The sequence below is a fragment of the Lacerta agilis genome, chromosome 1, assembly GCF_009819535.1.
Source record: "Lacerta agilis isolate rLacAgi1 chromosome 1, rLacAgi1.pri, whole genome shotgun sequence".
In the NCBI taxonomy this organism is placed as follows: domain Eukaryota; kingdom Metazoa; phylum Chordata; class Lepidosauria; order Squamata; family Lacertidae; genus Lacerta; species Lacerta agilis.
Window position 1 is genome coordinate 55,990,904 of NC_046312.1, and position 14,878 is coordinate 56,005,781.

Genomic DNA, 14,878 nt, shown 5'->3' on the forward strand with positions numbered 1-14,878 from the left:
TGCATGTTCGCAATTTAGACAGAAACAGATTGAAATCTGAATAAATGTACTTCTATATAATTATTCATTTGTTATCCTTGAAGTGTGTTTCATGTAAACAATTCATGTGGGGCTTGGGTTCAGTGTTCTTGTGAGCAGAACTCCATTCATGGGATGCTCCCACTAGAGGAACAGAATAAGGCCTTTTCTTTTGAGCTAACTGTGATAGCCAGCAAGCACATGCTGGAAGGTTCAAGAGACCAGTCTTATAACCTGTTATTTGCAGTCAAAACACGTGAAACGTGCTACTGTTGGCAATCAGAATTCACCACAAAACAATCCAGGAATGCTATTGTAGAAAGGCAAGGAGCGTGGCTGTTGTGCTATAAAACTATAACACAAATAATGATAATAATGTGTCTGTATGAGGTACGTTTTCTTTACATTGCAATGTAGTCGAAGCAAAATTCCAAGTATGATTGATACTTGGCCAATAAAATTATTCCATATTCCTTATAATCTGTAGGGGAAGGAAACAGCCCACAAAGGGTATGCATTATCTCTTCATTTAATATAGATTAGAAATGTTTCACAACTGCTACTTTAAATTGTAACATTCAGGAGCACTGTTCAATTCAAAAGTCATTTCTAAAATGTTAGATAAATGAGTTCCTGTTATAGCTCTGACAGAATTGAAGCCAAAACAAGGTCGCTGTGAAACTAGAGAAGTACAACAAATTTTCTAGGAGGAATAAAACCGTAAGGGGCAACCATCCCAAATAGCCTAGTGATAATTGTGAATGCCCAGTAACTAGGTATCCATTGCGAAAAAAATCAAATAAGCAGGGTGGGGAAATGGAATGGAATACTGTATCCTGGAAGGCTGAATGACGGTCTGGGAACCAGAACAGGAACACTCTGCACTGCAGCATTTTGTTGCCGGTCCCTCTTGGTAGAAATTAATTGACAACTGCATAAATCCCAGAGGCCTTCCACACTTGCAGGTTATTGAAGCTGGGGTCAGCAACATAGTCCTGCTGCCCTCTGGTTTGTATTCATGGAGAAAGGTTGAACAGGCCTTTCTGTCTCCTATTAGTGTGTTTATGTAAGGAAAGCACCAAGTGGCAGAAGACTCTTGGCATGTCAATAAACATGGACAGGGATTTAAAAACGGTTTTTGCCTACTCTTTTAATAATGTGTAAGTGGAAGCAATTATTCATCTCTTTAAGATGAATGTACTGTAATAAGTTTTTATTACTTCTCAGTGGTGAAAGAGGGAGTTAAGACCCTATAATGTGAGGTTGGCTTGGGATTATAGAGTTATGTATATTTTATTGTACATTTTTAAACATCTCAAGGCTATTTATATAATGAGAGCGGGAGGTGGCATTGCAGGGCCTCTCCATTGGCTCTGCTGAATGAACAACAGGCTTCTCCCTCAACCATCAGCAGCTATTCCTCCATCAAGCTATGGTGAGAGTCAGGAATGCAGGACCCCTCCACTGGCTCTGCTGAAAGACCAGCAGTGTTTAGTTCCCCCTTTTCAAACTTTTCCCGTTCCTTTTGTTCTCTGCAAAATCGCTGTGACTAAGAAGTAGTGCCTGAGCTTGCTTTTTTCATCCTACCTTCCAGTCTCTTTTCTTTTGTGTCCTGGCTCTCAGACCGTGAGCCCGAGGGCAGGACTGCTGTAGGAGCCTTTTTACACGAACAACATCAACAACATGGATTAGAGATATTATAGATTATTTACTATTTGTGTAGTGGGAAAGTCCTTTCACTTGTACTTATAATAGATTTTGCCAGTGGACATTCTGTTGGAAACAAAGGAAGGATCCCCTTGCATATCTCATTGATACAGTCCACTTGTAGGTGGACAATAAAAAATACTTTCCTCTTGGACAGAGAGTAAAACTAAGTAAATGCACAAATATAAAATTAATAAGCACCTGTGCTTCTTTAACACTAGGGACCTGGGCTTGGGCAGAATACCTTCTGTAAGCTTTTTATAGTCTATTATGTTGGAAATGTTATTTAATCCCTTATGCCCTTTCCTTTTCCAGCATTTTAAAGCCTTTTCATATTTTCAAATCAAAGTATATGCTGAGAGCACAGACTTGAAAGATAATGTGCTTTCTCTAGGCAGCGAAAGCAAAAATTCATGGGGAATGGGGGAAGGGATAATTTCGTAAAGAAAGATTATTTCAGCCATTATGCATAAAGACAGTGGAAAGCATTTTTAAAACAAAAGGGCAAAGGGCTGTTATTTCTCATAACGAAATATATGAAGTACTTTGAGTCTCTAACACAGTTTCAGAATGAAAACCTCCAATGAAGGGAGAGTCCACCACCTTCTGAAGGAGTCTGTTCCACTGCCAAACAGCTCTTGCTGTCAAAAAGTTCTTTCTGATGTTTAGTTGGAATCTCCTTTCTTGTAAGTTGAATCCTCTGAAGCGGGAGTAAACAAGCCTGTTCCATCTTCCATGTGACAGCCCTTTTAACATTTGAAGATGGCTATCATATCTCCTCTCAGTCTCTTCTTTTTCAGTTTCTCTGACTAGGGTCATTCTGATTTTTCTCCTGTCCCCATGGATACAAATCTGTTCCCCTACCCATAGAAAGTTTCCACTAGCATGCAGGATGATAGGAGTTTTTTAAAAAAAAAAAATTCAAGGAAACAATCTGAAAATGGCATTCGAGGCCATTTGCCTTGTGCCTGAATATTTGCATTTATTTGAATAGTTTGTGCTTATTTTTAAGATCTTCCTTTACATATCTCCACTGAGCATTTTTGAAAAGTAAGGAACTGCATAACCATTTTGATGGTATATTGAAAAGTGTATATATTTAAGCAATGGAGTGCAGTGTACCCTGACTGTGATAATTGGATTGAAACATTGCTAACTTTAAAAGAAAAGCTTTACAGGAAAGTTGTTTTGTGATAGCGTATAGCGCAGGGGTAAGCAACCTTTTTCAGCCATGGGCCGGTCCACCGTCCCTCAGACTGTGGTGGGCAGGACTATATTTTTTTGGGGGGGGGGGAATGAACAAATTCCTATGCCTCACAAATAACCTAGAGATGCATTTTAAATAAAAGGACACATTCTGCTCATGTAAAAACATGCTGATTCCTGGACCGCCTGTGGGCCGGATTGAGAAGGCGATTGCGCCTCATCCGGCCCACGGGCCTTAGGTTGCCTACCCCTGGTATAGCATTTAGATTGTATAAATATGATCCTGTTGTCTCTGAAATGAAGAAGGTACTGGAGATGTTAAAATGAGGAATTATTAAAATGATGCAATGAAGATGGCACCTATTAATTTGTGTTTGGAGGTATTCTGTAATCCCTCATTTTATACTCATTTGACTTGAGTGATTTCAATCATATGTGGTTGAAGGCGGGCTGGTTGAAATCACACAAGTCAAAGAGCTTTTAAGATCTCTGCCTTGCTTTGGGATACTATTGCGAGATCTCATGCTACAATCCTATTGGATTAGAACAAAGGTGTATGTAATCCAGCATTCTCTTTCCCACTGTGGCCAACCACAGTGGCTGAAATTTGATATTGCCTATGAGTGAAACTGAAGCTGAAGGCTCCAATACTTTGGCCACCTCAGGAGAAGAGAAGACTCCCTGGAAAAGACCCTGATGTTGGGAAAGATGGAGGGCACAAGGAGAAGGGGACGGCAGATGGTTGGGCAGTGTTCTCAAAGCTACCAACATGAGTCTGACCAAACTGTGGGAGGCAGTGGAAGACAGGAGTGCCTGGCGTGCTCTGGTCCATGGGGTCATGAAGAGTTGGACATGACTAAATGACTAAATAATAACAACAACAACATGAGTGAAACTATAGTTGTCATTCATTTCGTGTGTGGGGTTCATTCCCAGCCTCTGCATCCATTGATGGAACACATATAAGCATGCCCTGCCCCACCCTTTTAGTGATGTGTTTAGTGATATTTTTTGGATCACTTCCGGGTTCAGCACCATTTGTGTGTGTGCGATTGTGCATCATTTGGATGTGTGTTCATCGGTTGTTGCCTGTTCAAATATATGTTCTTGCCAAGGTGATGTGAATGTAGAAGGTGTATTTGTAGGGGCAAATCGGGCGGAGAAACTTTTCCTTTTTTTGGAACCCCATGTTTATGTCATAATGTATCATTCAGTCTTAAGGTTCCTGTTAGCTTCAGTTTTTTTAACCAGTAACTAACTGTGATTCTCTATTACCTTTAACAATAACAAAATGATAAAATATAGAGAAATAATAAGTTATAATAAAAATTAAAAAACCCCACACTTTGAAATCCCGGAAAACAAATATATGAGCTCTATAGCTGTTATCAAATTACCTGAAACAAAAGGAGCTCCTAATAATTCATGTCATCATTGTTTGGTAGTTGGTCTAGTCTTTTGTCTTCATTGAAGTAGGTAAGACAATAAAGAGCAGGATAAGGGAAGAAAGGGGGGAGGGGCAAGGAACATTATTGTGGTAAGTGCCAATGAAGCAAGCAGTTCATGGCATATAAATCACAGGAGCAATACCTTATGTCACTATAGTTGTCATCTAAGAAAGGTGTTTTGTATATACCATTGTCTTAGGATGCCAATACTAGGGATAGTATTCTATGAATGAGTCCTGCCAGCACAAAGATTCCCTCCTGTGCAATGGAACTCCCCTGTCCCGCATGCCCTGCTCTCTCTAAAGATCACCAGGTGGTTGAGGGAACCCCTAGAACAGATTTAAAGGTACGTGGGGGAAGGAGAAGGGGAGAACACCCCATTGTGCAGGCAGAAATCCTTGTGCTGGTGGAATCATTGCCTTACCACTGGTATTGAATTCCAACCTAGGAGTTCCACTCTCAAGTCATCAAAAGCCACCTTGAAGGTCTCTGGAATGAAAAGTGGGATTAAAACATTGTAAATGAATAAGACATTCAGTGGAGAGTTGAATTTCTAAGTAAATTATTAAATACCCATTCTCTCCTGGCTGATCAAGCAACACAGTTTCTCTGTAGCCCAGCTGTTTTTGTATTCAGCAGGGGGCACTACTGTAATTTGTACGTGAAATATATGCTCCTTTATCAGATACATGTGAGAATCAGCAGTGGGCCATGTATGAGAGAACTTATGTTCTCTAGCATCAGGAGATGAAGACCAGGTGGTATAGAGGATGTGAGATAGCATGTGTGCTATGAGCCACAGAAGAACCTTTGGGCTTGTAAAGCTGCTCTTGTACTTGAGGCAAGTGCCTCCGATTTATATTTCCAAGACAAGAAAATGCAAATGTTAGCACCATCACTAAAATCAAGTGGAGTTTAGTTCTTTAGATCTAAACTTTTGCATTGGTTGCATTTTAAAAGCTTTAAGGAAAAGAAAGTATTTTAAGAAGACGTTATTAAAAAGTTTAAAAATAATACTCAGCAAGTTTTATAAATTAGAGGCATAAATTGTTTCTGTGCCGAACTACTCATTTGTGAGCTTTCAGAGTATGCCAATCTGCTAGCTAGAATGAACAATTTAAATTTCTTTCTCGTGCTGGTGTTCATCACATCTTAATGATGTGTTAATGCAATTCTGTAACATTTCAATAACATTGTTTAGTAAATCTGCACCACTAATGTATCAATATATTGCAGTAAAAATAAAATCCTTCTCTCTGTGTGTATTTAATGAAGATTGAAACCAGCATTTAATATGTTTATTCCTGTAATGCAAAAGATTGGATTACAAAAAAACACCTATTCTTCATTTACACTCTCAGTGCCACTGTTTCTATAAATCCTGGAGCTCGCAGAGAAAGCAATGATGTCTGAAGCCGTTTCTGGCCTGATTTGTGCATAATGTTAAATCATAGTTAAAAGTAAATTGGGGTTTAATGTGAATGAGCAGCGTGCTGATGAAAGCTGGAAGGCAAAAACAAAACAAAAACCAGAGGCTTTAGCATTATGTGTGAACTGTTGCTTGAATTCTGTTTCTGTTCAAACAAACCACAAGCAAAAATTCAAGATTTGTTCTTTGTCTTACCACTTGGTTTACTTGGGGAAAACAGGCCACATCTGTTATCGGTAAGCCAACCTCTGGTTTGCTGCCTCCTGGCTTTGGAAAGAGCAAGTTCAACAGTATCGAATAGCATGCTGCTCATTTGCACTGAACTACTGAAATAAACTATGATTGAAAATTGTGTGCAAACTTGACCACAAGAAACAAAAATCTGCCTTTTACTTTCTTTCTCCCCTCAGAGTTTTTCCTAGTAAGCCTCATTAAATGTGTTTTCAGGCCATGAGTGATGGGGTCATTTACTAAAAGATGACTCAGTGTGATAAAACAATTATGAAAATGCTTTCACAAGGTTGTCTTTGAGCCAGCCCTTGAATACAAAGCATTTTATATCTATCTCAGGTTCTGACACTGGCTTAATGTCAATGATATGTCTATGTCACAGATAGCCAAACTATGTCTTACCGAGGCCACACAAAAGTGCAGAGTCCCATAGAAGCTTTTACAGCCAAATGACTCCGCTCTGCTCTCTCTCTTTTTACATTCATACCACACAAACAAACTGTAGCTCATTATTAGCTGTGGTTCAAAGATACACTAAGTCAGACCTTGACTTAGTTCAGTGTAGTGCAGGAGTAAAAGAAGAATGCAGAGGAGCAAAGTGAATGCAGGCTGTTCGTCAGGAGTCCACACATTTTCATGCGGTCCTGGTAAGCCATAATGTGCGAACCAGGCCATTGTGTACTTATATATGACAAAGGAAGAACAACTTCTTTCTGCCCAAATTCTCCAGATGTCATGGACTGGCTGGATGCAGAGGTGTGGTGGGAGGCACCAGCTGGGGAACCCTCAGCGGAAGAAGGCTGGGGGCCAGGGGACTGGTGGTGGGATGACGATGAGTAATCAGAAGGAGCAAGAGCAGACTGTGAGGAACAGGTGTCGGAAGCAGGAGAGGTAACAGGGTTGGGTGATCAAGAAGAAGCGGGAGCAAAGAGCAGTCCTGATTCAGAGGCTGGAGAGGAGAAAGGCCAGGAGACAGAGATGAGGCTAGCTGCCGAAGAGTCCAGGGAGTCTCCCTCTCCTGCTGCGACCAGCTCCCCTCTCCCCTGGTCTCCCAGAACATGCAGAGGAATGAAAAGAGCAGAGGAGATATTGGTTGTGTGCAGCCACAGTCTCTGATTGCTTGGAAAACAACCTTGGAATAAAGCATTAACTTCACTGACAGTGTTTTTTATTGCTGACCTACACCTGACTCCGGCTCCTGATACCACATTATGAATAATTTTATAAATCTTTGGAAATATGGGGCATAAATGCATTAAATAAACAAAACTTGTCTATTTGATTCCTCTTAGTTTAAGAGTGTGCTCCCCTTCACAAACAATGTATTCAGCGTAAGTCATGAATATTGCACAGCTCAGTTTTACTTCTGTAAGCTGTGCAAATGTGATTTACCCCCCTCTTCACTGGAGTTCCCATTGAACTATGCATCCAAGCTGCTTTTTATGGAGGGAGAAAACTTTGATATTTAAAATATCTTTTGACTTCTAGCCATGTTGAAGTTTGCTTTGTCTTTTTAAATGGTGCAGATGGGCCAACAAAAAATTTCGTTTGTCAGTGGGAGAACAGAGAAGCCAGTGCAGTGTTTATGCTCTCTGTTGAATTTAAGGGACAATACTTCAGAGAGCTGTATTAATCCACAGCTCATTGAAGCATACTAAAATGAAATATCCCCTCGAGGAATTCTTTGCTCAAAAGAAAGCCAGTGTAAATTGATTTCTTCTCAAATACGGTATTTCAAAGCAATGGTTTAACATGTATTATTAAACATGTATTTATTATATCTGAAGTAACTGCATACAAGATAGCATTGCTTGAATATATAAAACTGTTTTCACAAATAAGATCATTTTACAATATTGGCAAAGTACACGGCAAATGGCTGTGACTGTTTAATTAACATTATTTTGTCTGTGAGTCCTGGAAGATCTGCTTCTTGCCTTGCAGGCCTCTTCCACCTGGCTTGGGAGGGTAGGGCCCTGACTGACACCAACTACAAAAGTCGAAATTTCAGCTGGTGCAGAATTTGTCGGCTAGGTTGCTCACTGGTGCAACACATTTTGAGCATATTACACTGATCCTGGCCCAGCTGCACTGGCTATCAGTTAGTTTCCAGGCTCAATTCAAAGTACTGATTTTGACCTATAATGCCTTAAACATCTCAGGACCGCAATAACTCAAGGACCGCCTCTCTTCATATGAACTAACCTGAACCCTGCAATCATAATCTGATGGCCTTCTTTGTGTGCTTCCTCTGCTTAGAGGTCTGTTGTTGTTGGTTAGTCGTTTAGTCGTGTCTGACTCTTCGTGACCGCATGGACCAGAGCACGCCAGGTACTCCTGTCTTCCACTGCCTCCCGCAGTTTGGTAAAACTCATGTTAGTAGCTTCGAGAACACTGTCCAACCATCTTGTCCTCTGTCATCCCCTTCTCCTTGTGCCCTCAATCTTTCCCAACATCAGGGTCTTTTCCAGGGAGTCTTCTCTTCTCATGAGGTGGCCAAAGTATTGGAGCCTTCAGCTTCAGGATCTGTCCTTCCAGTGAGCACTCAGGGCTGATTTCCTTATGAATGGAAAAGCTTAGAGGTCTAGACTAGAGGATACCAATATGAGAATGGGTCTTTTCTGTGGTGGTTCCCTGTTTGTGGGGCCTTCATTACATATCTTTAGGCGCCAAGTGAAAACATTTCTCTGTACAGTTGTACCTCGGGTTACATACACTTCAGGTTACATACTCCGCTAACCCAGAAATAACGCTTCAGGTTAAGAACTTTGCTTCAGGATAAGAACAGAAATCGTGCTCTGATGGCGCAGCAGCAGTGGGAGGTCCCATTAGGTAAAGTGGTGCTTCAGGTTAAGAAAAGTTTCAGGTTAAGAACGGACCTCCAGAATGAATTAAGTAGGCTACGTAACCAGAGAGTACCACTGTAATCAAATTCTGGTGGGAGTGGGTGTTACTGGTTTATTTTTGTTTTAGTTTTATTATGTATTTTGTATTTTTATGTTGCAAATCACCCTATGATCTTCAGGTATACAAATTTAATAATTAAATAATAAACCTTACATAGTTGGTCATTGTAATTATAATTTGCATTTTAGGAATAGGGAACAGAGTCTGAGACACTCGACCATTGAATACATGCAATGAACGTATGTTTGTGGGGGCCCAGCAGGATCATGGCTTCAGTCCCCACCCTGATGTATGCATGTTTGTTAGAAAGTCTGCATAGACCTTGTCCATACTGACAGTGCAGTTCTTAAAAATGAATAAACATAGGGACTCCTGCTACAATCCTGGTCCTTACCCTCACATACATTCCTTGAATGCCTGAAGAAACTACTGTTGACCATTGGACATATTGCTGCTGCTGCTGTTGCTACTATTTATTGAAATAATCATGCAAGCTTGCCCTGTTTTAAATGGTATTTCAATAGCTGATGAACTTTTAGTTGTTTTCTATAATGGCAATTAACTATGTGGATGTTTACAGATAGATAAACAGACAGGTAGATAAACAAACAAACAAACAAACTTTTGCTATAGCTTTGAAAAGGACAAATCTAACATGATATGGACTGCATGCTATTTTTCCAATGCTCCTATTAAATAAATCAGGCTGAAATATAAATGGGCATTATATCTCTTTACAATTAGCTTTTTTTTAATCTGTAGGTATGTAATATTCCCAAATGTAATTTATAGCATTGTTCACCAGACGGAAGCCTGGTAAACCTGATGTTTATACAGAGACTTTGATAGTGTGTGGAAAAATTATAACTGATACTGAGAGGAACCATGTTTTCAATCCTTTAGTGTCTCTCACATTTTATTAAACTGCAAATGTTTTTATATCTCAGTTACACTGGTTTGACTGATAAATAGAAATAGATAGAATATTTATATAGATAAAAAAAACCAGCCCTCCTCCCTTTCTGCTGCCTGAACTACATTCAGAATTTAAGCTATATAATTTGATTGTGACTTTGTCTTTTTTAGCCAAATGCAGTAAGAGGCGCTGAACATGCCTCGCAGTCCAACGTCAAGTGAAGATGAGATGGCTCAGAGTTTTTCAGACTATTCAGTGGAGTCTGAATCAGACAGCTCTAAAGAAGAAACCATTTACGATACTATCAGGGCTACTGCAGAGAAGCCAAGTAGCAGAATGGAAGACTCCAAGAGCAATACATTAGTGATGCGGATTATAATACCTGACCTACAGCAGACGGTAAGATGAACTCCATTAAAAAGTTTATTGACCACGGCCATACATCAGATTTGAGCTGAAGTAGTCAATTAAACTATGTCAGAGTCTGGTCAGGATGTTTAATGATTAAAGCATGTAGGTAGTAGTTCTGTCATGTAGAATCATAGACGCATAAACTGAAGCTACAGGGTATGGCAATAATTTTAGAGCAGTTTTGTTTTCTACTTTAACTAAGATGGAATGCTTAACGTACCTTGTACATGTTACTTTGGTAAGTAGACTGAAAATCATTACGGCATGCATTCTTTCATTTGCTCATTCGTATCTGGGAAGAAGAGGCTACCTAGAATACAGGGGGTTAAATCCTCACCTTTTGTGGATGTTTCTATGCATATTCCCTCTGTTCATTTAAATGTTTTTCCAAGATGTTTCCAAAGTGACTGAGATGTAGATTTTGAACTCTTTAAAAATCCTAAATGAAAGGGTTCTATGTTCTGATTCCTTAATCTCTGTTTCCCAGAAGTACTCCTTAGCCACTGGAATTCAATAAAAATTAACAAAAATAAAATGAGGAATGTGGTTTTCTTACTCCTAAGTGATGGGTAGTGCAAGAACCATCTGGTGAGATGGAAGGGTACTTTGGGCTGACAGGAAATATGTGTATGTCCTCGCTAATTTTCTATTTTAGTCACAGATTTAGTGCTGCAAGAATCGTTACTTTAACATATTATGGTATTTTAAAAAGTAAATAAAATAAAATAATTATGTATATCAGAAATAAGTCAGGAAAAGAATTAGGACAATACAGTGGAACCTCAGGTTACGGCGGGGATCCGTTCCGGAGGCCCCGCCGCAACCCGAAAACAATACAACCCAAAGTGTTGCATCTGCACGCGCACATGCTTTAGTGCTTCTGTGAATGTGCGAATGCGATTTAGTGCTTCTGCATATGTGCGAACAGCGTGAACCTGGAAGTAACCCATTCCGCTAATTCCGGGTTTGTGCCGGCCTCAAGCCGAGGGTGACGTAAGCCGGAGGCAATGTAACCCGAGGCTCCACTGTAGTGACATTTGGTTTTATTCAATACAGGCATGGTGGGGACTTGAAACTAAATTCACAGTAAACGGGGGGATAAATTGAGGTTACCATTCTAGCAAAATTAAGTGTTTTTTAGTCTTATTGATTTCAAAGAGGGAGATTTGGGCATGTGTATAACTCTCCTATTGAAACCAGTGAGATGCCAAAGTGCACAGGGTAGCGGGACTACAAAATACCGACATCATTTTAATCTCTTATGTTCACATTACCAGTTTTAGCCTTGAGTATTTGCCAGGAGTTAATTATTGCCTTTACCTGGAACTGTGACCTGTACTAGATCACCATTAATTCTCTGGAAACCGTTTTCCGATTGCCTACATTTGCATTTTACAACTATCTGTTAGATGTGACACATTATAATATCGTCTGCTGTTCAACCACATTGTTACATTATTCTTCCCTTTTTTGACTAAAACGGTTAGTCTGGCAAAATATACTGTAAATTATGTTGATATAGACAGAACAAGTGCTCTGTTCTAGCTAAAAGCAGCGTCTTATCTCTTAAGTGGCATTCAGTGCTGCACAATCTGAGAGTCAAATTAGATATGACAGATCTAGGTGGGTTTTGTTTTTTTACATTAAAAGGGGCACATAGGTGTAGGGAGCTAAATCCTTCTCCTGCCTTGCCTCCTACTACTAGTACATTTTTCCGCTTTCCCCAGATTTGAAATAATTGACTGTGGACAGGTAGCTGTCCACACCCCTTTTAATGTAAATAAAAATAAAAATGGACCCTGCTATGCTTTATATGTGAATGAGGCAAACACATGAATAAACAATTGTGGTTGCTTTTTCCCACATCTAGTTTGATGCTGAGAGTTCAGTGTTTGCTCCAGAGGCATAGGGGTGTTCCAGGTTCCGGCCTGAGACAGGAAATGTGTTGCTCATTTGCTGCTGTCAGTAGAGAAGTACCATCTGGCATGTTGTGTCTGTTTTCTTTCCCATATATTGGTGATGTGGCTGGACAAGAGAGTGAAAAGAAGAGAATCAGTCCACAGCCATTTCACTGCAGGGTGGATAAAAGGCAATGGTGTTTTTTTTTAAATCATATTTTTTAAAATTTAAATCGGATTTTTAAAATAAAATGCTTTTGGAGGAAAAAAAATCTTTCTAAAGATACTTTTATATTTAAGTTACATTATAGTCCAAAGGCTATTCATCAGGAAATAAGGATTTGTTTTAAGTTTTTCATGTGTGCTAAAACTCAGTCTAAGTTTTTTTTTAAAAAAATTGTTTAACCACATCAGTTAACAAACATCGATACATATGCTGTGATGTTATTGTTTTAGTTAAATAAATTGTTTAAATTGTTATTAAGGAAATGATTATTTTTCTCCTTCCAATAAAGCACAGCAGAAAAGTTGTCCAGATATAAACAGTTAACTTATTAAACCTCACAATAATTTCATAATTATCTGTCTATGTATTTCTAATAGTATAACCAAATCAGTAATTTTTGATATAACTGTAAAAACTGCTCTGAAAATTTATTATTTCAAAAACGAAACCTTCCTCTAGTTGTAAATATTAAGATGACACCAGCATGAATAAGTCTTTCTGTAAAGAAAAAGATTTAAATCAAACCTTACTGACTAGTGATTTAAATCAATTTGATTTAAATCAAATCCCCCCTGTTTCACTGGTTATTCCATTTAATGGGAATCAAATGGCTGTGACTTGTTAGATCACGTAGAGGTAATATCTGGTGACCACCCTTGCTGAGGAGCAGGAGTCACTGGCATGGCAATGCTGTGCTATTATCTTCCAGACAGGGATGATGTAGGCTGGGGTGGATTTAGGTAAGTGGTGTGCATGCACTGAGTGCCTAGCTGATGGGGTGCCATCTCAAAACCTAGCCTGGCTTTGGGCAGGAGGCACAAGGGCTCTGGCAGTTCCGAGAGTCCTCCTTTCCAAAGCCTAGTTAGTGCTTTCCCAGCCCTGCCTTTGGGATGACAGCATGAGGACTGGGTGGGGTGGGGTACCAAATTTTGGCCTTGCACAAGATAATGTAGTACTCACATCCTCCACTGATGCAGGGACACGGCAGTGCATAGCTGTCAACTTTTTCTTTTTTTGTGGGAAATTCCCTTATTCCAGCGCTGTTTCCCATTGCAAAAAAAGGGAAAGTTGACAGCTATGGCCGTTTCCCAATGCAAAAAAAAAGGAAGGTTGGCAGCTCTGACGGCAGTGGCAAGGCAGAGGCTGAATTGGTACAGTGGGGAAGCCAATCCCTTGCAGTTGCCAGTGTGCCTGCAAAGCCCCCCACTGCCCAGTTAGGCACCAGTGACTCTGCTGTTGGCAGGACTGCAGTGTGGCCCTGCACCGCCCCTGCCCCACAGTTGCTCCCGGTGACAAGTTGCCAAGACAGAGGAAAGGTTTTTGCCTTGAGATGCAAAGTGTGTATCTTTAAATAAATAAATGCCTTTTAAAGGCAGAAGCTCTGAAGGCATTATATCCAGTTAGGGACACTGGATTACCCTGCCTTGAGCATAACACGTTGTAGTGTAAATTTACCAAGCCCACAGGATAATGGGCTTTGATGTAAAATTTTCAACTGTAATTTTTTTTATCTCCTTTGGGTAGTAGTCCTGGTGGAACAAAAGGAATACAATCCACAGGGTTCCTAGTTTATCAGTGCTTTTTCAAATGCACTGGGCGTTGAATGGGCAAGCCTTCCAGTGCTTCAGGCTGGCATTGCACATTCCATGCAGGTCAAGATCCTAGTCTGCTACTGCAAAGTAGGGACCCTTCACCAACACTATCATCTACCATTCAGAGATACAGATACTTGGCAGCTTCTGTGTGCAGCCTGTTCCAGTCCGGAGACCAGCTGTCATGCTGCAACCCAAGCTGGGTGGGGGAGGGGCTGGTCCCCATTATTGCAGAAGCTATGGAGCAGTTATAGATGAGAATAGCACATCCTGAAATGGAGCTGATGGCCACTGGTCCCTGGGGTGCTACGCTTACTTGCTCCAAGACCCTCCTTTGACCACTTTATTTATTCATGATTTGTGGCCTTATATCTTAGTAACAAGTTTGATATTTAATCCAGCATTAACAGAGTAGGCCCACAGGGGCTTAATCTAGGCATGTTCAGAGTCTACTCTGAGTAAAACTTAGTTGAATGCCACCCCAATAGTTTAGCCAGGCATTCTACAAATCTTCAACTTAAGTGCATGCCAGATTTTACAACAGTTGATGTAGATGCATTTTTTATTTTGCAGTCTCTTACTACTCGAGGAAAGCCTGATAAGTTGTACTTAACCTTTAAAAAGACTGCATGTTTTCTAAGCAGCATGTTATAATTCAACATGCACTGCTCTCTAAATTACAATGATTATATCTGAGCAGCCATCACACTGGAAAGTTAGTAGCCACACAGTTTCCATGCCACAATAGTTCTTCAAGCAAGACAATTCATAAAAAGCAATTATTCTTCTTCTTGTTAATATTACTGTACTGTGCAACATACTCAAAACACCTAACCACAATTCTGCTGTCCTGTCCACTGACAGTGGAATTTCTTCACCAAATAGTAAT

The 14,878-nt window shown here is 40.0% G+C and overlaps 1 protein-coding gene across 8 annotated transcripts in view; it reads left to right on the forward strand.

The window, feature by feature from the left end:
* SHANK2 (SH3 and multiple ankyrin repeat domains 2) overlaps positions 1 to 14,878 on the forward strand; it is a 315,835-nt gene that overhangs the window by 24,754 nt on the left and 276,203 nt on the right. For all 8 annotated transcript variants that reach the window (XM_033150235.1, XM_033150297.1, XM_033150242.1 and 5 more), the window contains exon 2: positions 10,033 to 10,261. In XM_033150235.1, the coding sequence (XP_033006126.1) occupies positions 10,058 to 10,261 (204 nt within the window). In that variant the 5' untranslated portion in view covers positions 10,033 to 10,057. The remainder of the gene's footprint in view (positions 1 to 10,032; positions 10,262 to 14,878) is intronic.